The sequence below is a fragment of the Trachemys scripta genome, unplaced genomic scaffold (genome assembly GCF_013100865.1).
Source record: "Trachemys scripta elegans isolate TJP31775 unplaced genomic scaffold, CAS_Tse_1.0 scaffold_28, whole genome shotgun sequence".
In the NCBI taxonomy this organism is placed as follows: domain Eukaryota; kingdom Metazoa; phylum Chordata; order Testudines; family Emydidae; genus Trachemys; species Trachemys scripta.
In genome coordinates this window covers 342,026-364,209 of record NW_023260513.1, presented here as the reverse complement: position 1 = coordinate 364,209, position 22,184 = coordinate 342,026, and the positions used below count along the sequence as shown (strand labels likewise).

The 22,184-nt window shown below is 48.2% G+C and overlaps 2 protein-coding genes and 1 long non-coding RNA gene across 4 annotated transcripts; 1 reads left to right on the top strand and 2 right to left on the bottom strand.

Annotated features, from left to right (window-relative positions):
* The first annotated feature begins 460 nt into the window (after positions 1-460).
* Positions 461-9,391, top strand: LOC117870493. Of its 2 annotated transcripts, none has more exons than XR_004643995.1 (3): positions 461-690; positions 7,752-7,841; positions 9,309-9,391. It is a non-coding gene; the product is annotated as an uncharacterized LOC117870493 (long non-coding RNA). The 2 variants fall into 2 exon arrangements; XR_004643994.1 differs by having other exon boundaries at positions 7,749-7,841.
* LOC117870491 lies at positions 1,788-8,041 on the bottom strand. The gene is made up of 2 exons (XM_034757676.1): positions 7,763-8,041; positions 1,788-3,361 (listed from the first exon to the last, which is right to left on the bottom strand). The coding sequence occupies exon 2, from the start codon at positions 3,268-3,270 to the stop codon at positions 1,882-1,884; it is 1,389 nt and encodes a 462-aa protein (XP_034613567.1). The 5' UTR covers positions 3,271-3,361; positions 7,763-8,041; the 3' UTR covers positions 1,788-1,881.
* Positions 8,439-14,731, bottom strand: LOC117870492. The gene is made up of 3 exons (XM_034757677.1): positions 13,909-14,731; positions 12,528-12,936; positions 8,439-11,568 (listed from the first exon to the last, which is right to left on the bottom strand). The coding sequence occupies exons 2-3, from the start codon at positions 12,903-12,905 to the stop codon at positions 11,122-11,124; spliced, it is 825 nt and encodes a 274-aa protein (XP_034613568.1). The 5' UTR covers positions 12,906-12,936; positions 13,909-14,731; the 3' UTR covers positions 8,439-11,121.
* Between the last annotated feature and the right edge of the window lie 7,453 nt (positions 14,732-22,184).

Genomic DNA, 22,184 nt, shown 5'->3' with positions numbered 1-22,184 from the left:
CAACTCAGCCGTCCCACACACACCACAACGGGGAACCAGCACTCGATTCCCAGCCCCACCCTGCTCTAACTACTTGAGCTCACTCCCCTCTCAGAGCTGGGACTATACCCAGGAGTCCTGACTCCCAGCCTGCCTTTCTAATCGCTAGACCATGCAGTCATAGAGCTGGGGAGTCCCAGCTCTGAATCTCTTGCTCTAACCATTAGCTGGCACTCGCAGTTTATTTTCCAGGCATGCAAACGCTGTATGTACCAATGCAGCAACATGCTAAGAGCCTATTGAGACAACGATCAGCAAATACAGCAGAGCGAAAGTTCAGGTTAATGGTTCTCTCCTTGGCTGGGGACCAACCACTCCCTCTGCTAGCTGATCAATGACAGGAGATTGCACCAGGTGCAATAAACTAAACAAACCCGAGATGATCAACTCCCTTGGAAGCATAGGCAGTGGGTGGCTAGGGGGCTCAGCCCCCCCAGTCTATTTTCTGAGCCACTCATGCACTTGTCCAGCCTGGCAGGCGAAGCCCCATGTCCGGCAGTGCCAGGGCCAGGAAGGGAGTGAGGTGGGGTGTCATCGGGGGAAGGCCCCATCTGTGCACTGGATTCCGGGCAGGTGGAGCTAGATCCCTCAGTTCCATCAGGAGGCCCTGGCTTCTGAGTGCTTCTTCCTGGACAGGTTCACTGGGACGAGGTGAGAGTCCTGGGGGAGGAGAGTGAACCTGAGGTGATGGGATGGGGGAGCCCCAGGGGAGGAAGGGATTCTGAGGTGTCTGGACTCAGCCCCAAAGGACAGGAGCCACTGCTGTGGGTGGCTCAGCTCTAGGGTGACCAGATAGCAAGTGTGAAAAATCAGGACGGGGGTGGGGGGGTAATAGGAGCCTATATAAGAAAAAGCCCCAAATATCAGGACTGTCCCTATAAAATCGGGACATCTGGTCACCCTACTCAGCTCCTACCCCAAGAATATTTTCACCAGCTGCTATGCTTAGGAAGCTAATGGCTCTTGAGGGATCAGGGCAGGGTCCAAGGTGAACCCTACCCAGCAGCAGCTCAGCTGGCACCATTAGGCCTCAGGGTTCACAGCACCTCATGGTTCCACGTCTCTCTCAGGGCACTCTGGGTCCATTTTCTTCTGTCTCCATCCTTGTCAAGGTGTCTGGCTTCTCCTGTCCCCTTGAGGGAACATGGGGTTCATCCATGACAGACTGACCCCCCCACACACACACCAATTTTCATGATCCACCTTCCTCCCAGCTGCCAATTCCTTTTCCAATCCCCCCCTCCTCCTCCCTTTCCCAGCTGCTGATTCCCCCTCTAAACTAAGCTAAGGTCACAGGATCTGCGTAGACCCACTTCTTGCAGTCGGGCTGATTCAAGACACTTCATTATGGGTTCAGTGGGGGCAAAGAGGAGGAAGAAATGGAGATGGCATATCTTTGAGGTCTCCTCTAACTGGGGAAACAAGGTGAGTCCCTGATGGGCTATGGACCACATCGCCTCTGGCGTGTATTCAATAACCATCCAGTGCCTGGGCTGAGTTAGTGGAGAACCTCATTGTTCTCCTGGGTCACTGACCTTGGAATTATCTCCTCAAGGGAAAGGCTGGGCGATGCATCACTTGGGACATTTAGTGCTAGAGCCCTGGGGACATAGACTGAAAAGAACAATCACGACAAGGGCTTGATGGGGATGGCTGAGTTGGGAACTGGTGGGACTTTCCCCAGAAGGTTGAAGAGGAGACTAATGGAGTTTTTCCCAAGGTGAGCTTTGAGAAAGCGTCTGGGGGGGATCTCCAAGCAGAAAATCAAGCGACAGGAAGAGGTGGAAATTTTTAATCTCGGTTTGGGCCAGTAGCTGGGACGTTATATTCATACTGATCTTTCTATTGCACTCTCAGCTCCCTCATTGCCTGCTGCATGGCGCCTTCAATCGCCTTCAGCTTATCCTCATTCATTGGGGGCTGCATGGCCTTCATGTCTTTTTTGATGGTCTCCTCCTGACCCTTTAAATTCTTCTTGAACTCTTCCTCCTTCTTCTGCACTAGGCTGGAGATGTTTCTCTGGGCCTTGTCACACCACTTAGCTAGTTCAGTCTCCTCAGATTTGAAACTGTCTTTGGAAGACTTTGTAGAGATTTCCTCCAGCTCTTCCAACAGGGGCATCAGGTATTTATCAGATACCTCGACATAGGTCTTGGAGATCATGTACACAAACTGAGCCACATTGGAAGCTTTGAATGTCGGGGTGTAGATTGGGTCCATTGTGGAGGGGTTCGTGATAGCTTTAACAGAATCGAAATATTCCCTGAAGCAGGATTCGATCTCACTGGAGATCATCTGAAAGAACGGCACCATGTTGTCCCACTGCTTCTTCATGCTCTTCAGGGCTTCCACTCCTTGGCCCAGTATCCTTCCAACTATCTCTAACTCTTTTTCTCTTGTCTCATATGTCTCTATATCACATTCGGTTTTCATCAGCTCCTGGTTTTGCTTCTCGGTGATCTGAAATTTCTTCTCCTCCTCCTCCAGGGTTGACCTCAGCACCTCCCAGTTCTCCTTCACTTTTAAGAAAGTCTTATCTGTCAGCTCAGTTCCATCCTGCTCTGTGAAAACAGGTCCAGGTGCTGCTCCAGAGTCAGTGACGTAGCTTTTTATCATTTGCAGCAAGCACATGCCTACAGATTTGCTCGAAGTGGGGATGCTTGTCTTGTACTTCTGGAAGGCCTCTTCCAGCTGCTGTCTCCTCTTCCTTCGATCCTGCTCTGACTCCTCCTTGTCTGGCTTCACCCTGATGATGTCTGCCTTCAGATTCTGTACATCCTTCAGCTCATCCTCGTAGCCCTGCCTGGCCTTTTCACAGGCCTGCAGCAGCTTCTCAATCAGGCCGATTGCAGGAGAGAATGTGTTGTTAAACTTCTGTGTTGAGTCTCTGCAGTTCTTTGATATAAGTTGTATGCTTTCAAGCTCCTCCTTGTAGGGAGCCTTCCCCACTTCATCCTGGAAGAAGGTTAGGACAATGTTTGCCATCTTCTTTGGGACACCCATGAAGTGCCCCTTGATTTCATTCATGATCTTTCTGGTGTTGTGAAAGGACCACCAGACTTGGTTGTTCACTAGCTGCAAGCAAGCCCCAAAGGATTTCGGCAATTTGAGGGTGTTCTCCTTGAAGATGACATGTTCCCCACCTGCAGAGATGGACATCAGCTCTCCCAGCTTGGTGATGAAGATGGGGGCTGGCATGAAGAACTCCTCCCAGTTGGTGTAGGACTTCATAACTACGTGAGTCTCCTTCCACAGCTCCTCTGGTTTGCTGGGGCTCAACTCGGCTTTGGTCACGGCCTGAGATTGTCTCTCAGTGTGTGGCCTATAAAAACAACACAGAAGATCAAGAGGAATGTAGCGAGGGATGGAGAAATGCGTTTTATGATTAGAGTCAGAGTGAATCAGTTCAAAAGTATGTATTTTATATATGAGTATTTTTATATATAAAAATATATATATTGCCACCACTTTTTGTTTTGTTTAACCATGCACCATCAAGTTGATCTGCAAATAGGAATAAGAAAACCTTACTAACTTTAGGATGATGTAATAGATACAGTCCTCCCACATGCACCCCAGATAAGGAAGGGGGACCTCAGCTTACAACTTTTGGGGTGGGGAGGGGCAGAATTGATCCCTGATGTATCTCCACTCTAGTGGCCACAGTAAACCAACGAGTTGAATTCACGCCCATATGATCATGAGGCAGTGTAATCTAGTGGCCAAGGCACTGGACTGGGCCAGTCACTTCACCTTCCTATGTCACTGCTTCTCCTCTGCCCTGTGTCTGTTTAGAGTGTAAAACCCAGATCTACAAAGGGACTCAGGCATTGCAATGCCTTGTCACCTAGGGAATCTACAAACCTTGGCTTAGGCCCCTAAACTCCCTATACAATGTCTGGGGAGAGATTGGTGCCTGAGAACAGGAGCCACACAAGCCAACATGCTAGGCAGGGAGCCACCTACGCTAGCCAAGAGCAGATGCTGAGGTGCCTAAGTCCAGGGATTTCTCTACACCACTCTGATTCCCCCCTACCCACTCCCGCCAGCCCCAGTGGTCAACTAGTCATATCGTAGTGTTGCCAATATAGTCATTTTCCAACTAGATCTTGTTTTAAAACATTTGTAGTGGGAAGAAATTCCATGTAGTTGCTGGTTGGAAATTGAAACCTTAAAACATACTTTAAAAGCAAATATATGATCAAATCCTTGTATCTGAAAAAGCGTCATCGGTTTGAAAATTACGAACAAAGACTAGCTTCCTCACACAGCTGTGTTTGTTACGACAGTGTTGGTGCAATCATTTGGCCGACCTAATGATTTCAAATGATGATTTATAAACAACAATAAATCAACGTAAATTTGAATGCTGATGTTTATTGGTGCTTTATGATGTTTAAAACGTGGGGCTGAATTGCCTTTCTGACGAAAACGTACAGCCCACCTTCACCCTCACGGTCTCGTCCCATGGCCCTCACCTCTCCCGTAAATTCAACCACCCCCTCTCATTTCAATTCCTGGGGAAACACTGCCTAAATGTGTGCTGGAATGAGACATCTTATCTCAGCTTAGGAGCCACAACTGGGAACCAGGAGTGCCGGAAGTTCCCCAGAAGTGGGGGCCACAGAGACCTGAATGGTGGCCCCCTCTGCCCTTCCCCCCCCCCNAAACACTGCCTAAATGTGTGCTGGAATGAGACATCTTATCTCAGCTTAGGAGCCACAACTGGGAACCAGGAGTGCCGGAAGTTCCCCAGAAGTGGGGGCCACAGAGACCTGAATGGTGGCCCCCTCTGCCCTTCCCCCCCCCCCACTCACTTCTCTCCACCCCTCCCCCTGTTGCTCGCCCTTAAGGCAGGTAAAAAGTGATGGGGCCATGGCCCCTTGATTCCCCCCCTGTTCTGCCACCCCTGCAGGGAACCCCTGTTCTGCAGTCAGGCAGCTAAGCCAGCTCTCACAGGAACATCAGTGGCACATGCTTAACTCTATACTGGTGGAGAGGCGGTCTCCTGTATAGCCTTTACCCAGTGGTTAGAGCACTTCCCCAGGATGTGGGAGACCCCAGATCAATTCCCCCCTCTGCCTGATGAGGAGCAGGGAGTGGAAAAGGGGTTTCCTGCTTAACCACAGGGCTATGGGATGTTCTGCTGAGGGGCTTGCTTGGTCTCCCCTGGTGAGGCTGTTCCACTGCCCCGGGGCTCCAGCAGCAGGGCTCGGGCAGCAATTTAAAGGGCCCGGGGCTCCAGCTGCTGCTACCGCCCTGGGCCCTTTAAATCTCCGCCAGCTCCGGCAGCGGGACGCTGGCGGAAATTTAAACGTCCCAGGGCTCCAGCTGCTGCTGGGAGCCCCAGGCCCTTTAAGTTGCCGCCTGTGGAAGCCGGTCCAGTACAGCGTACCAGGTCTTGCCGGTACAGCATACCAGGTCTTGCCGGTACGCCATACCAGGTTTTGCCAGTACACCGTACCGGGGCGTACCGGCTTACTTTCACCTCTGCTTAGTAGCAACTTATGCTACCAAGCAGAGCTTTCCATATTCCATGTGACCAGGCTAAATTTGTTTTGTACCTCTCAAATGATTTGGGGATTTTTTCCTCTTTCTAAAAAGCAACAGAGGGTTGCTTTCCTCTTTCTGTAATTTGCTAATAAAATCGGCTTCTATTTAAGACACCTAACCTGAGCTGTGAGAACTGTTAATTGGGGGCAACTGGGCAGTGTAACCTGAGACAATCAGATGTTAGCTGCAGAGCTCCACTAATACCTGCAATAACACAGTTATGTGCTGGGTGTAATCTTTTTGTGGGTTGAACAAAACCCTAGTGAGATTGATGGGGTGTGCACAGACCTTTCAATTCACATAACTGTAAGGAGAAGTTAATCACAATCCCCGCCCCTCCCGCCAGAAAAGGATAAGTTAATCACAAACTCATTCCCCGATCCTCCAAAAAAAGGTGATGTGAACCTGCCTCGTTTTGGATTGAGTAGGTGGAGGGGGTTTTGCTGAGTATTGTTTTGTGAGGGAAGGCAGAACACGGGAGACAGACTGAGACAAACAGGCAAAAGCAAGACGGCCAAACAGCAGCCTGTGGACACAGTGTATGACCCTAGGAAAAAAGCTGGAGAAAGAGCTTTTGGGTCTGGCGTTGGCTAAAGAGGCTTAGGGCGGTAAGCTAAGGGACTATTCATTTGTTTGGAGTTTCTTCTGCTTCTGGAGAAGCAGGATCTTGTACATTCCATGTAAATAAACAATGCGGCATCAAAGAAAACACCAGACTCCATCATTGTCTACGCTCAACTGGAACAACCCCCGTGCCCTGAACTTTGACTAGCCACCTGGGTCAAAAGGGGGCAACGCTGCTTAGTGCTTACATGGGTGGTCCAGCGATGGGGGCCATTGCCAGGGCTGTTTGAAACCTGGGCGAAATTCCTTGCTTTGCTACAAATATCCTGGCTGACCCTGGGCAAACCACTTAGGGCCAGCCTTCCACAAAAGGTCTTTCACATCCAAAGCACAGGCTATGGGATATTCTGTTGAGGGTCTCACTTGCGGAAGCCATTCCACTTTAATTAATATTAATTGGACCAGAGAGATTGAGAATGACTGTAATTCGGTGCCTAGAGCAGTCACCTGGGAGGTGGGAAATCCCTTTTCCTCATTGGGTAGGGAGAAGGTCGGGAGAAGGTGAATTGAGGCAAGGTTTAGGACACACCTCTCTGCTCAGTGCCTCCCATTGGCTAACTTAGACAAATCCCTGCTGTTATCATCAGGTCCTTCCTCGGTCTCTCTCAAGACTACACAGGGCCAGTTTTTTTAACCTATCCTCATAGGTCAGGTTTTCTAACTTTCTGATCATTTTTGTTGCTCCCCTCTTGACTCGCTCCAAGTTGTCCACATCTTTCTGAAACTGTGGCACCCAGAACTGGACACAGCACTCCAGCTGAGTCCTCACCAGTGCTGAGAAGAGCAGGACAATGACCTCCCGTGCCTTAAATACGACACTCCTGTTCATCACCCCAGAATGATATCAGCCTTTTTTGCAACCGCATCACATTCTCGACTCATATTCAATTTGTGATCCACTATAACCCCCCAGATCCTTTTCCGCAGCACAACCACCTAGTCAGTTATTCCCCATTTTGTAGTTGCGTATTTGGTTTTTTCCCTTCCTAAGTGAAGTACTTTGCACTTGTCTTTACTCACTTTCATCTTGTTGATTTCAGACCAATTCTCCAATTTGTCCGGGTCATTTTGAATTCTAATCCTGTCCTCCAAAGTGCTTGCAACCCCCCGCACTGTGGTGTCCTCCACAAATTTGATAAGCATGCTCTCCAATCCATTATCCAAGTCATTCATGAAAATAGGAATAGTACCAGACCCAGGACTGACCCATGTCCCCTCTCCTTTCACCTTTATTGGATCCCTTGTTAACAAAACCTAATCCCTAAAAATCGTGGCACTAACATGGCTGCTATTACACTGATCACTCTGCATGTGTGTTCTACACCTTCCTACACCATGGGTTTGTCTGATCTATTGAGACTGTCAGCTCTTCAGGGCAGGGACTGTCTGCTACAGTGTGTGTGTGTGCAGCACCTAACACAATGGGGCCACATTCTTGGTTGGTCCTTAGGCACTACTGTAGTAAACATAATTCATAATAAGTATAACTCAAAGTTTTTTTGCCCCTCTTCTGTCTTACCAACACCCACCAGCAGGAGTGACTCACCCTTCTATGGAGTGGAAGTTGCCTGGCTTTTCCTCATCTTGCGATGCCTCTTGGAGTCAGACCTGGTGTCCAGATTCTGGTGAGTTGCTCGTGAAACAGGCCCTCCGTGTATAATGGTGTACATGCAAATGACCTCGTGGGAATCTCAGAGTATTATGACTGAATATGGGCACTCGTAAAGTGATAGAGAGATTACAACAAGGTTACAGGTGATAAATGTAATAGTGCTGATGTAATAGACTTAGACTTCTTTAAGACTTTGTACCGCAAGACATTTTCTTAAGAAACTAGAATGATACAAAATCAGCAAGACACACATTCATTGGATTACAAACTGGCTAACTGATAGGTCTCAAACTGTAGCTGTAAACGGAATCATCACCGCGTAGGTGTGTTTCTAGTGAGGGTCCACAGGGAATAGTTCTTGGCCCTACACTATTTAATATTTTTATGGAAGAAAACATAAAATAATTTTTGATAGAGTCTGCAGATGACACAAAGATTGGGGGAGTGGTAAACAGGGCCGGCCGTAGGGAAAATGACGCCCTGGGAGAACTTGTATTTTGGTGCTCTGGCCCCTGGGGGGTGCGGTGTCCCCTCCTCCATTGTCCCTGCCCCCATGAGCTCCCCAGACTCCCCACTCCCCCTTTGCCCCTAACTCCTGCACTGTGCCCCCTTCACACCAACCCCTAGGTGGAAAGCACCTAGTCCACTCAGGACCCCAGACAGCCAAAATATCTTTGGCACACCCAACAATGAGCCAGAGAAACACCAAAGATGACCACAATACGTAGGTGGAGAGCCAGCCTGATGGTTCTGCAGAGGGGACCTCAACCACCAAGTCATATTTGTGGTATTACATAAAAATCTCAGGGTCTTCTCTGTGTAGGGAATTTAAACAACTCCAGGTACCGGCTGGGAGCTGCCATATTTGGAGTATGTTGCTATGTGAAAGGCTGAACATGTCTGTCTTTCTGCAGCGCCCTAAGGCAACCAGTTGCTTGGCTTTAATTCCTTCTTCCTCCTCGTGTCCATGTCGGAAACTTTAATCTCAAAAAGGTTTATTTCCTGGAAGTATCAAATCCCAGGACCATGGACAAAGCGTGCCACCGCCCCCACTCCTTGTTCCATGCTCCTTCTCCTGGTCAACTGCAGTGCACCCCCTGCTCAAGATGTCAGCCCCACGGGGGTTAAAAAAGCAAACACATTGCATGGCAGGCATTTTTACTGGAGCGGCAGATTCAGAAAGAGAAACAGCCTTAAAAACTGCTTTGGAACACATTCCTGAGCCTTCAGCGACTTTTACTTTCCAGATTTGCACCGGCACATGAGATGAATTGGCCAAACAAGGTTATAGAGACATTTCAGAATGCATGGATTTTACAAGGCATCCGTAGCTACATCACAGCACTGCTAACCCCTTTTCATTCAGCTGGCTTCAGACCAACTACTGCAAACATCTGTCTTTTACAGTGCACTTTGGCCAATCAGCAAGGCTCATAAATGAGAGTTTGAGATAAATATAGTGTTTTGTTTTGGCACACAGGTTTGCAAGGGAACAAAGACTTCTCAGAGCCATGGAGGTGGGGTTTCCTGTCAATTCCAGCGTCAACTTGGGGACCCATGCTGCATATCTAGCTGGTTTACCCATTTTCTTTTTGCTCTTTGCCTTTTGGGGACACATCTCATGGTGAGCTCCCAGGGAACGTCAAATCCTGCACCGCTCCAAGGAAGAAGCTGTAAATCTCCTATTTAATTTTCCAACCCGGTGGTATAAAGTCCTTGGCCATGCCCCGCAGAGGATGAATGGCCCAAAAAGGGAGCTGTGCCCATCCAGGTGTGTGGATGCCACTTTCTCTCCAGACTTCCTCTTACTGAATGTACTGAGGCCAGCGTGCCTATCCAGGCAGAGAAAGATAGACGTGCTGCAGTGGGCGCTGCTGGGGGTGTGTGTGTCTGACTCCCCTCCCAGGCCTTGGGTGGTGATAAAGAAACCTGATCTCGAACCCACAAAGGATAAAGAGGGGGCTCTGTTCTGGCACAGATCACCCATCGCATCCCTGCTGAAAATTCCCCTCCAAGTAGATTCTCTTAAGTCAGAAAACCATCCAAAGGCATAGGTGGAAATAGAGTCTAGGAGAACTGATAACCAGTGCCCTCCGCTACTCTAACGACTGGACCCCACTTCTCTCCCACAGTGGGGACCAGAACGCAGGAGTCCTGACTCACACTCACAGCTGGGAATAGAGCTGCAATCCAGACTCCCACCTGCTACATTAGCTCTCATCCTGATCTCGGCTAGTTAGAGAGTGGTTTAAACCCAGAAGCCTGGCGTCTAATATCCCTGCCACAAAATTGTATTATCATTGTTATGATAACTTGAGATGTTCTTGTTCTCCATATAAACTTCCTAACCCACTTTGAATCTTGCTAAGTTTTTGGCCTCAGTGATTTCCTGTGGCGATGAGTTCCACAGCCTAATTACACACTGTGTTAAAAAGTGAACCAAGCTTACCATGTGATCCAGACCCGTCTGAAGAACTGCCCTGCCCTCATCATTAATAACCACTCTCCCAAGTTGTGTGTTAACTGCAAACTTAACAAGCTATTATTTTATATATCCTTCCAGTTATTAACTATCCTGTTTTCCCTGGGAGACTATGGCTGAATGGAGAAATGGCAGCATTGTATCGTCACAGATAGCCATGCAAGTGAAACCCAGCTCATAGGGATATAAAGGAATTTTTATTCAAAACCCTTCATTATGACAGCCCTTATATTTAACTCAAATGCCTACTAACACCTCAGAGAAAAGCTTTCTTAGTTAAAGATTCATATGCCCCTGCCCCACAATAAAAGCTGAGAGAGCTTCAACTGCAGTTCTGTTGACCTTAACCAAATCTCCAGCAAAAAAATAGGGCAAAGACATAGTGTGCATGATGTATGAAATCTTTCCCCCACTGCAAACAATGGGAAAAACTCATTGACTTCCCTGGAGCCCAGATTCACCCAATATTTTGTAAGTATGTTTAGCATTTCCTGAGCCAGATGCAAAGGTTGTGACATATTATGTGGTTTTACTGGGCCACACTCTGACCAGATGAGACACCCTTCCACTACATATCTGTTTTCCAGTTTGCCCTAGTATAAATCTGGAGTCACTGAGGTTGGAACTTAATTCTGATCTGGTACCCCAGTGTAAATCCAGAGTGACCCCACTGAAGTTAATGGAGTCAGGGCTGGATTCTGATCTCTGCGGCCTCATTGTAAACCCGGTGTAAGTGGGATCAGAATCAGACGCACTAACACATCACATTCTCCTCTGCACTGGGCCCAGCTCAGTTCTAAAAATCCTTCGTCTAGGCCTCATTGTCAGCCCTTGACTCAATTATTTCCTTTAGGTTACAGACAAGGGCACTTATTTCCTCTTGATCCAGGAAGTTCAACACCTCTTGGCCGTCTTTGTCCCGCCACATCTCTGCAATCGTTTCCAAAGGTTCCCAGGCAATTTCATAGTCAGAGTCATGCTGCACCTTTGACTTGACTATCTTGACCTCCTCGGCCAGCCGACCCAGGAAGTTGACATGTTTCCTCACCCGCTTCTGATCTTCCTTCCTTGATGATGCTGAACGTTCCAGATTGATCTCGTCAATTCTCTTCTTATTGGCTTCAATCTTCACCTCAATTTCTTCTTTCTCAATGTTGCATTTGCAGGTATTTTGTTTGTATTCAGAGACTTTGGTTTCATAGAGGCCGATGGCTCCTTGTAGCTCCTGGGCCGCTCTCTGAGCCATGTATAGAGAGGTCTGGAAAATGGCAACCACAATCCCAGCTGAAACAAAAGGGCCATTCTTATAGGTCACATATAAGGCTGGTCAAAAAATATTTTTTCTTAAAGGCTCTGCTTTCCACAGAAAATCTCATCCTCTTATCAAAATATTTCAGCCAAAAACTGAAATATTTTGACCGAAAATGGAAGTTGAGTTGCCTCATGGGAGTTGTAGTTTGCTCCTTGTGTTTCCATTCATTTGTATGGGCCACACTTGGTGGTGCATCATGGGAAATGTGGTCTGACTAGTGAGCACAGTCTATAGAGGTGAATGAGAGCATAAGGCACTTGAACAACAACTCCCATGAAGCACTGCTGTGCTTTTTCACAATTGAATTACTTCAGTTATCAGCGTTTGATTTTTTGGCTGAAAAATCAAAAATTTCTCTGGAAAATTTGGGCAAAAACAACTGTTTTGCTATTTAGTTCCACATTTTCACAAGGAAAAAACAAATTCCAACCTGCTCTAGTTGTGACTGACGGAACTGTGTCTCTTAGCTCAGACAGCTCATGGTGTTCGGTCCACTTCAAACTCCACAGTGAAAGTTGATGCCCTCTGTGTGTCTCCCACGCACACATCAAAGCAGGGCCAGCCCCCCACACACAACCCCTCCATCAACTTGCCTTCCTATGGGCCTGGAGGAGACTGAGAAGAGCTCAGTCTCTATGAATGAAGAGGGGGAGTGACAACTGCAGAGTTGCACCCAAAACAGCTAAAAGTCCCCATGTCCTATTCCCTGCCCCCTGGGCCAGCCAGTTCCCTCTTACCAGTGGGCTACAGTTGCCTCTGAGCTGGCTTTCTAGCAGGCACATGAGAAAGCACCGATGACCTGCTGCACCCTGTCTTGGTCCATACCTACCCATGAGAGTGGAAAGAGGCATGAACAACAGGGCGATATTTCTTGCAATTTTATGCCACTTCTCCTCTTGTCTCACCTTCTTCTGCATCTCCTTAAGCTCCCCCAGGTGCTTCTCTGCCGTCCTCTGCATTTCTTGGGCACAGACATTGGTTTTCTCACTGTATTTCAGCTGGATTTGTAACAGATCCTGGCTTAACTTTCTTTCATTCATTTCATTGTTCAGCTGTGACTTTTTGTCAATCAGGTCCACGGTCTGGTCATCGATGGCAAGCAGCTGTTTTTCCAGCTGCTCCACCACCTCTGTCATTTCCTCACAAGCGCGGTGGGCATCTTCCCGTATCTCCTTGTGAACATCTGGGGTTTTATTGGAAATGCTCAGATTGTTGGCCAGAGACACCAGATACTTCATCCCCCTGGCAATCATACTTTGTTGGCCACGGGTCAAAAGAGCCATGTTGAGTGAGCCGGAGACAGGGACATATGATCTGCATGAAAGAGAGAACTTTCAGTACCACAGACAAGAGACAGAGAACTTATTTTCTCCCCCTTGGTTCGCAGACCATCAGACCCATGCGTCATGCACCAATGACCGCCTCTCCACAGAAAAGTATTGTGAAGGAAATTAGTTCCTTATCTTTGTTGTGCCCTTTCTGCACCTGGGTGTTTCAATGCCACAAATCAAGTGCTGGAAAACCAGGAAGTGCAGAGCCGCTGTGGGTGTCCAGCACTTCTGAAAACTAGCTCTTCCACTAGTGTGAATCCGTGGAGCTCCACCAAAGTCAATGGGGTCTCAGTGACCCTGATGTAACTCCAGAGGGGTCAACGGAGTCAGGGTGGGATTCTGATCTCAGTGCTCTGGTCTAAATCTGGAGTGACCCCACTGACACCAATGAAGTCAGGGCCAGATTCAGATCTTAGCTCTGCCGGTATAAATCCAGAGTCACCCCTGTGACTTCAATGGATCTGCTCTGGGTTTACAATATTCTAACTGAAATGAGAATCTGACAATTGAATTCATCATTCTGAATCAGGCTTGTTCTGTCTAACCAGCTGTTCTTGCTGCATTCCTGCCCCAGATCAGACCACCTGTAGCCTGCTGTGAACCCACCAGTCCTGGATCCTCCAATCCCTGCTGCTGCCGATCAGAGCAGTGGGCCCCGCTAGCCTGGTGTCTGCCCCCATCTCTGAGATCCTGGATTGGACCCATGGTCCATAGATTCTGGTCTCTTTCTGTCCCCAGCCCGCTCTGCACAGTGCCTCCATGCATTAGTGGAGCTCTTCCCTGAGCTCTCCATGTCCCCACCACAAAAGTGCATTGAAATATGGTTATTTATTCATTGGCATTACGTAGTGCCCAGTTACAGACCAGGACCCCTTGTGGAAGGCGCGGTACAAACACAGAACAAAAAGGCAAGTCCCCACCCTAAAGACCTTCAGATAACTTCCCCCCCTCTTACCTTTCTGTTCTTGTCGAACCTCGTCCCTTCGGTAACTGAACCCAGTGCCACGTCGTGGGGGTATTTATACAGGCTCTGTTGAGGAAGGGCACTGCCTGGTGGTGTGTTAGCGTCTCTGCATGAAATCCCAGCGTCCAATGAGTTTACGGGTAGGGAAACACCTTTGATCACCTGTCCAGTGCCTGGGTGCGAACCCTCCACGTCCCTGGGTGAATTCCAGCTGGGGTGGTTCCTTCCTGCTACCCTAAAATGCAGTTCCAACAGGGCACAGGCTTCTCCTTCACAGAACCCAGGAGTCCTGAGCCCTGAACCCTTCTATTGTGCTGCCTGCACTGATCTCTAGACGAGACTTCCCCATTTCTAGTTTTCCACCCCCACCCTCACCACTAACAGTCCTTCCCCTTCCATATGGTTCCAGGGAGTAACAGCTGCTGCTCCTATCCCCAGCAATTGGAGTTACATCCTGGGTGTGACTCCATATTTCCCCAGGCTGGCCATATGTCCCTCTTCGCCGGGCCTCTCCTAGTCAGCTTGGCAAACACCACTGGTCCTGCTCTGGGTCTGTAACCCTTTGCACCCCTTTCCTGAGGCAGCCGGCTGAGCTAGTGAAACTGGCCACGGCGTCAGGCCAGTGACATTGACCCAGCATTGCCCCATATTGCAAACTGCCATTTCCTCCCCACCCCGGCTGGATAAGTGACCAGTATTCAGCACCCCCTTCTTCATGTTCTCCTCTCAGAGCTGGAAATAGAACTTGGGTTTCCTGGCTTCCATATCCTGACCCCCATTCTAGCCCACTAGACCCCCCTCCCCTCCCAGAGCCAGGGACAGAACCCAGGAGTCCTGACTTCTAGCCTCCCCCACGCCCAACCCACTAGATCCTACTTCCCTTCTAGGACCAGGAATAAGATCCAGAATTCCTGATTTCCTATCCCCTCCCCCGCCATTCTTACCCACTAGACTCCCCTCCCAGAGCTGGTGATTGAACCCAGGAAAGAATAACATTATTTAATTATTTGTAATGCAGTAGCACTAATGGGGCCCCAGTCATAGACCAGGACCCCACTAGGTGCTGTACAAACACAGAACGGAGAGACGGTTCCTGCCTCAAATAGTTTACAGTCTAAGTTATCATAGAATCATAGAATATCAGGGTTTGGAAGGACCTCAGGAGGTCATCTATTCCAACCCCCTGCTCAAAGCAGGACCAATTCCCAACTAAATCATCCCAGCCAGGGCTTTGTCAAGCCGGGCCTTAAAAATCTCCAAAGAAGGAGACTCCACCACCTCCCTAGGTAACACCTTCCAGTGCTTCACCACCCTCCTAGTGAAAAAGTTTTTCCTAATATCCAACCTAGACCTCCCCCACTGCAACTTGAGACCATTGCTCCTTGTTCTGTCATCTGCCACCACTGAGAACAGCTGAGCTCCATCCTCTTTGGAACCCCCCCTCAGGTAGTTGAAAGCAGCTATCAAATCCCCCCTCATTCTTCTCTTCTGCAGACTAAACAATCCCAGTTCCCTCAGCCTCTCCTCATAAGTCATGTGCTCCAGACCCCTAATCATTTTTGTTGCCCTCCGCTGGACTCTTTCCAATTTTTCCACATCCTTCTTGTAGTGTGGGGCCCAAAACTGGACACAGTACTCCAGGTGAGGCCTCACCAATGTCGAATACAGGGGAATTATCACGTTCCTCGATCTGCTGGCAATGCCCCTACTTATACAGCCCAAAATGCCGTTAGCCTTCTTGGCAACAAGAGCACACTGTTGACTCATATCCAGCTTCTCGTCCAGTGTAACCCCGAGGTCCTTTTCTGCAGAACTGCTACCCAGCCATTCGGTCCCTAGTCTGTAGCAGTGCATGGGATTCTTCCGTCCTAAGTGCAGGACTCTGCACCTGTCCTTGTTGAACCTCATCAGATTTTTTTTGGCCCAATCATCTACTTTGTCTAGGTCCCTCTGTATCCGATCCCTCTAGTGTATCTACCACGCCTCCCAGTTTAGTGTCATCTGCAAAATTGCTGAGAGTGCAGTCCACACCACCCTCCAGATCATTAATAAAGATATTAAACAAAACCGGCCCCAGGACCGACCCTTGGGGCACTCCGCTTGAAACTGGCTGCCAACTAGACATGGAGCCATTGATCACTACCCGTTGAGCCCGACGATCTAGCCAGATTTCTATCCACCTTACAGTCCATTCATCCAGCCCATACTTCTTTAACTTGGTGGCAAGAATACTGTGGGAGACGTATCAAAAGCTTTGCGAAAGTCAAGGAAAGTTACAGGTCCTCCCTCCTCAGACAGCCCAGTCCCCATATGAGGTTTGGCTGTCCAAGATCACAGGAGGGGGCAGCATTCTGGTTTTTGGCATGGGTCAGGGAGAGAGCGAAGGAAAGAGCCCCCCAGATTCTGCTAGACAAATATTAAAGTACAAGACTCCCAAAATTCATAAAAGTGTGTAACTCCAAATCTATCCTCAAAGGGGCATTTATTTCAGAGCCTGTGTCAACCCTGAGAACTGAATATTAATCTCCCTTCCCCAACTTCTCAGCTCCAGGCACTCTGAGGCATGGGGATTTTGTTTCTCATTGATGGAGAGGTGAAGTTTGCTCTGTTGAGGATCCGGTTCCTGAACAATCCTCCGGTCCGGTTCCCCTGGATCTGTGGGACGCTTTCAGAAGAAGAGGAAGAGATGGCTCTCCTTTTGGAACATGACCTAGATTTGTCCACTTTTGAGCACGTAGCTGTGACTTTGGCATCTTCCCCTTCTGAGGGTGCTCTGCTGTTCTGGGCCCTTGCGGATCTCATGGTGGTCACATCAAACTCACCTTTGGTGGTTGTGGAGGAAACCTCCCATCTGGTATTGGACATTCTTGGAGCTACCTCCATGAATAGGAAGTTGCTTCCTGTCGGCCTGTTTCTAAGAAAGTGGACAAACAGTATCAGGTTCCATAGGAAAGTTTCTCTCATTTCCACACCCATCCTGTACCAAGTTTGCTGGTGTGGCTGCAGCCAGAAACAGCTCAGATCTGGGCAAGGTCACTCTACCCCTGTGCATAGAGAGGACAGGAAGATGGATGCACTCAGGAGAAAGGTGTTCTTGTCCTCTTCTCTGGGAATTAGAGTGATGGCCCTCTACCATATCGATCTGTGGGGGACGGGGAAATGGCATGTTTTGTGCAAGAACTGCCAGAGGAAAAAAGAAAACTGTCCAGCGCTCTTCTGACAGACTGACAGAACGGGGCAAAGCCTCCCTGCATGGCATCATTCGATGCTCCAGACTCTTCAGACAGAGCTTTGGCCTTAGCAGCCAATTTGAGGAGGCACATTTGACTCCAGTCATTTTCCTTGGCTGTGGCCACTGACGTTAAGGTAGAAGACCTCCCCTTTGAAGGGGATGGTATTTTCAGTACCAAGATGGACAAGCTCTTGTAAAAACTGAAGGAAACTAGATCTACTACTCGCTCTCTGGGTCTGTAACCCTCCACCAAGAGGCGACCTCCCACTCCATATTTTAGGTACCAGAGACAATATTTCCCACAATCCTCGCCTTCTTTTTCGTGGAGCCAGAGACATTAGCAACCTCCGTTGTCATTTCAGAGTCAGGATAAGAAGAGGTCTGTCAGGTGTAGATGAAACAACCAGCTCCCTCTTCTTCATCTTCAACTAACCCCAGGCCTCAGATTTGATGTGAAAATAAAACGTCATGGACCAATCAACAAGGATCAGTCTTCTGCTATTTGGACACTGGCTAGTCCAATTTATCGACAAGTGGAGGTCGATTACCTTGGATGTTTGGATAGTAGAAATGATAGAAAAGGGCTATGCTATTCAGTTTGAAAAACTGTCCCTTTCCAATTCTCCCTACCTTTCCCTTTTCAGGGACGCTTCTCATAAGGTGATTTTATTTATTGACGTTCACAAGTTGCTCCAAGTAGGAGCTCTCTAGGAGATAGCTAAACATTTTGGGGTCAGGAGTTTTATTCAAGATATTTTCTGATACAGAAAAAAGAGGGGGGATTATGTCCAATTTTAGCTTTAACGAATTTGAACAGGTACATTCAAAAATCCCAGTTTGGGTGGAAACCCTCGCCTGGATATATTATTCACGTACAGGTATGGATTGCTTCACCATTCTCGATTTAAAGGATACATATTTTCATATTGCTGTCCGGCATAGTCATAAAAACGTGGAGTTTACATGCCCAATCAGAACAGCCCTCATATGTACGTCACCATGACCCAGGATGTTCTGGGTTCCCTGAGATGGTGGATGAACAGGTCGAGTGTTCTCAGGCATGTTCCGTTCAATCCGCCTTTGCCATCGGTGATGATAACGTAAGACACTTCCTACCCTGGATGGAAGCCCATTTTGTTCAGTGTATAATCTAAGGTCACTGGACTTTGCAAGAAAATGCACAAAATGTGTTGGAATTAAGGGCCATTTGTTTCGGTCTCAGAACGTTCCTCTGTCATGTACAAGGGAAGGTGGTAATGGATAATTCAACTGCTCTCATCACGTGAACAAACAAGGTAGAGCTCACTCGCTCCAGTTATGTGCTGAAGTGGGCAGGTTATGGGATTGGTGCATTCTTCATGGGATCTATCCAGTAGATCCTGCATTTAGCAGGGGAAACCCATGTGCAGATCATTTCAATGGGGACAATTCTCAAATTCATGAGTGGTCTCTGAAGGATCGGGTAGTTCAAGACAGCTATTCCCAGGGGGGTCAACCCTGTGTAAACCTGTTTGCAATGGAAATCAACAAAAAGTGTCCCCTCTCCTGTTCGAGAGCTGGGAGGGACCGTCAATGTAGATACTCCTTCTACAATGAGGAAAAGATCAGCTGTATGCTTGTCCCCCCTTCCATTGATTCAGAAAGTAGTAAAGAAGATTTGTCAGGACAAGGCTAAAATTATATCGATTGTTCCAACTTGGCCGAGACAGCCGTGGTACACCTGCTTCAGCCGTCCGATGGACGGAACGCGCGTGTTCCTCTGTGTAGCTCGAAAGCTTGTCTCTTTCACCAACAGCAGTTGGTCCAGTAAAAGATATCACATTTTTTCTTACGCTTAAAATCAGTGGGGTCATAATGTGCCTGCGCAGACTATTTCTAGGTGGGTTAAACGACGCATAGAGCAGTGTTATGAGTTAGCCCTGCCGGTTGTGTGGTCTCATTTGACTAGAGCGATATAAGCAACATCTTTTGCTTCACTGAAACTTGCTATTAGGAAAATTTGCAAGGCTGCTACATGGACGTCAGTGCACACAGTGACTGGACGTCACAAGCTAGATCCTGCTTCTGGAATGGATGCCAAATGTGACAGAGCAGGGTTACAATCCTACTTGGATTAGGACTCCACTCCCACCTGTGAGGTTGTTCAGCACTGCAGGATCAAACTACCCACAAGGGGGAATATGTTGAGCCACTTGAAGAAGAAGGGAAAGTTACGTGCTTGCAACTTGAGGCCTATGAGATGACTTTGCATATTCACATGGTCATCTGCTTGGGGGTGAAAGGCACTGAGGGGGTACATCCCGGATTCCTGAATTCATAGTTGTTTAAGTCCGCAAGGGATCGTAATGGTCATCTCCTCTGACCTCCCACATGGCACAGGCCAGAGAATCTCAGCCCGTGTTCAAATCCACCAACTTCCCACTGCGTTGGAGCAGAGCTCTTTTGAAATGCCAAAGTGATCTTGGTTTAAAGACTCCAAGTGATGGAGAATCCATCACCTCCCTAGGGAAATTGTTCTGACTCTTAAATACCCTGCAAATTTTCACCTTATTTCTAAGCTGAATTTGTCTAGCTTCAGTCTCCAGCCATTAGATCTCGTTCAGCCTTTGTCCGATACATTAACGAATCTCTGCTCTCAGAAATCTTCTCCCTGCATAGGTACTTATAGACCATCACCTATTAACCTTCTCCTCCATAAACTAAAGAGATTAAACTCCTTTGGTCCCTCTCTATGGCAGGTTTTCCAGACCTTTTCTGGCTCTTTTCTGAACTCTTTCCAATTTATCAAATGTCCCTTTTGAAAGGCAGACACCAGAACAGGACCCGTATCCAGTAATGGCCGCACTAATGTCGTATACAGAGGTAGCACCACGCCAGGAATCCGGTATTCCCCTACTTACACATTAGTGCTCTTAGCCACAGCACTGCATTGGGAATTCATGCTCGGTTGGCTTCTATGGCCCCAAAGTCCTTGAGAGCATCACTGCTTTCCAGGATAAAGCCTCCCATCTTAATAGATTCCCCTGATGTAACCCGCTGGACCCCACTCTTTCCCCAGAGCTGGGAACAGAACTCAGGTGTCCTGACTCCCACTTTTACTTACTGTAACCAGTTAATCTTGCCTAGCGCTTTGTCCAAGGACCAAAAGGCTTAGCAATCATTAACCGATGGATTTATTCACCTTGATTCCTGGCAAGAAATTAACACAACTCCAGGAGTGCCCGGTTCACGTGTTTCAGAGGTTTGTAAACATAGGAGTGAGTTCCCAGGAATGTCAAACACTGCCGATTTCCATGGAAGAAGCAATAAACCTCCTGCTTGATTTTACAGAGGGGTGACCACAATGTCCTCAGCCTTGAGAGAATGGGTTAAAAGGGGAATGGGCGCGTCTGGCCCTGTCTCCTCCTGCCATGTCCCACACTGCACCCAATAGAGCCCAGCTTGGATCGACAGCTTCAATGTTCAGTTCCCCACCTGCTCCTCCAGCAGCCTGAGCAGAGACATTTTGGTCTCTGGATGATTCGCTCTGCTCAGTGGGAGGCTGAGGGGAGACGGCTGCTGATACTGAGGGTGGCAGATGGGATGGTGACTCCACTACAGTCACTGATCTCGGAGGCCCCAGTGTAAATCTGGCAAAAGTGAGATCAGAACGTGGCCAACTGACACATCACGTTTCCCTCCACACTGGGCCCAACTCAACTCTGGAAATCCTTGTTTTGGCCTTGTGGACGGCCCGAAACCGAACGGTATCAGTTAGCTTCCCAACAAGGCCCCTTGTTTCCTCTCCAACCAGGAAGTGCCACAACTCCTGGCCCCTGTCTTCCAGTCACAACTTCACAATTATTTCCAAAAGGACCCAGGAAGTCCCATAGGCAGAGTCTTCACCAGCCTTCAGAGCCAAGAGGCGGACATACAGAAGTATTGGGAGCATAAGCTTATGTGGGTAAGAACCTCACTTCTTCAGATGCATCTTGCATCTGAAGAAGTGAGGTTCTTACCCATGAAAGCTTATGCTCCCAATACTTCTGTTAGTCTTAAAGGTGCCACAGGACCCTCTGTTGCTTTTTACAGATTCAGACTAACACGGGTACCCCTCTGATACAAGAGACGGACATGTTTCCTCCACTCGTTCTGCTGTTCCTTCATCTTCACCTGTCATGCTAAAAGCTCCTCTGGGTTCTCGTCAATCTCTTAAATTCTCCCTCCATTGGCCTTGATCTCCTCCTCGATTTCTTCCTCCTGCTTGGTGCACGTGCAAATTTCCATTTGCATTCACAGACCTTGGTTTCATAGAGTCTGGAGACTTCTTGCAGCTCCTGGGCTACTCTCCGAGCAACATAGAGGGAGGTCTTGGAAATGGCGGCCAAGATACACGCAGAAAGGATGGAGCCGTGCACACAGGTCACATTTAGGGCTTGTCAAAAAATGCCCACTGAGAGAAAATTGGGTTTTACGTCTACTCATCTCTTCAGCTCTAGGTTAGGAAGGAAAACTCAAATGCACAACTACAAAATGGGGACTACCTGGCTAGGGTTGTACTGCTGAAAAAGAACAGGGGTACCATAGTGGGTCACAGTTTGAAGGTGAATCAACAATGTGATGCAGTTGCAAAAAAGGCTCATATCTTCCTGGTGTGTATGAAAAAGGAGTGTTGTATCTGAGACACAGAAGGTCATTGTCCCATTCGGTTCGACATGGGTGAGGCCTCAGCTGGAGTCCTGTGTCCAGTTCTGGGCGCTGCACTTGAGGAAAGACGTGGACAAACTGGAGACAGTCCAGAGGGGAGCAACAAAAATGTTCAAAGGTTTAGAGAACCCGACCTGTGAGGAAAGGTTCAAAAAGGGGCATGTTTAGTCTTGACAAAAGAAGACCACGGCGGGATCTGATAAGTGTCTTCCAATATGTCAAGGGCTGTTCTAAAGAGGATGTTGATCAGCTGTTCTCCATGGCCACTGAAGCCGGGACAAGTAATGGGGTCAATCTGTTGCATGGGTGATGTAGGTTAGATATTGAGAAGACTTTCTAACTACAGGGG

Bases quoted from the DNA above. Each gene is read 5' to 3' on its own strand.
- LOC117870491 (XM_034757676.1), bottom strand. From the start codon at position 3,270: ATGAAGTCCTACACCAACTGGGAGGAGTTCTTCATGCCAGCCCCCATC.
- LOC117870492 (XM_034757677.1), bottom strand. From the start codon at position 12,905: ATGGCTCTTTTGACCCGTGGCCAACAAAGTATGATTGCCAGGGGGATG. The intron at 11,569-12,527 runs GTGAGACAAGAG...GCCATTTTCCAG, and splicing joins TTAAGGAGATGCAGAAGAAG to ACCTCTCTATACATGGCTCA.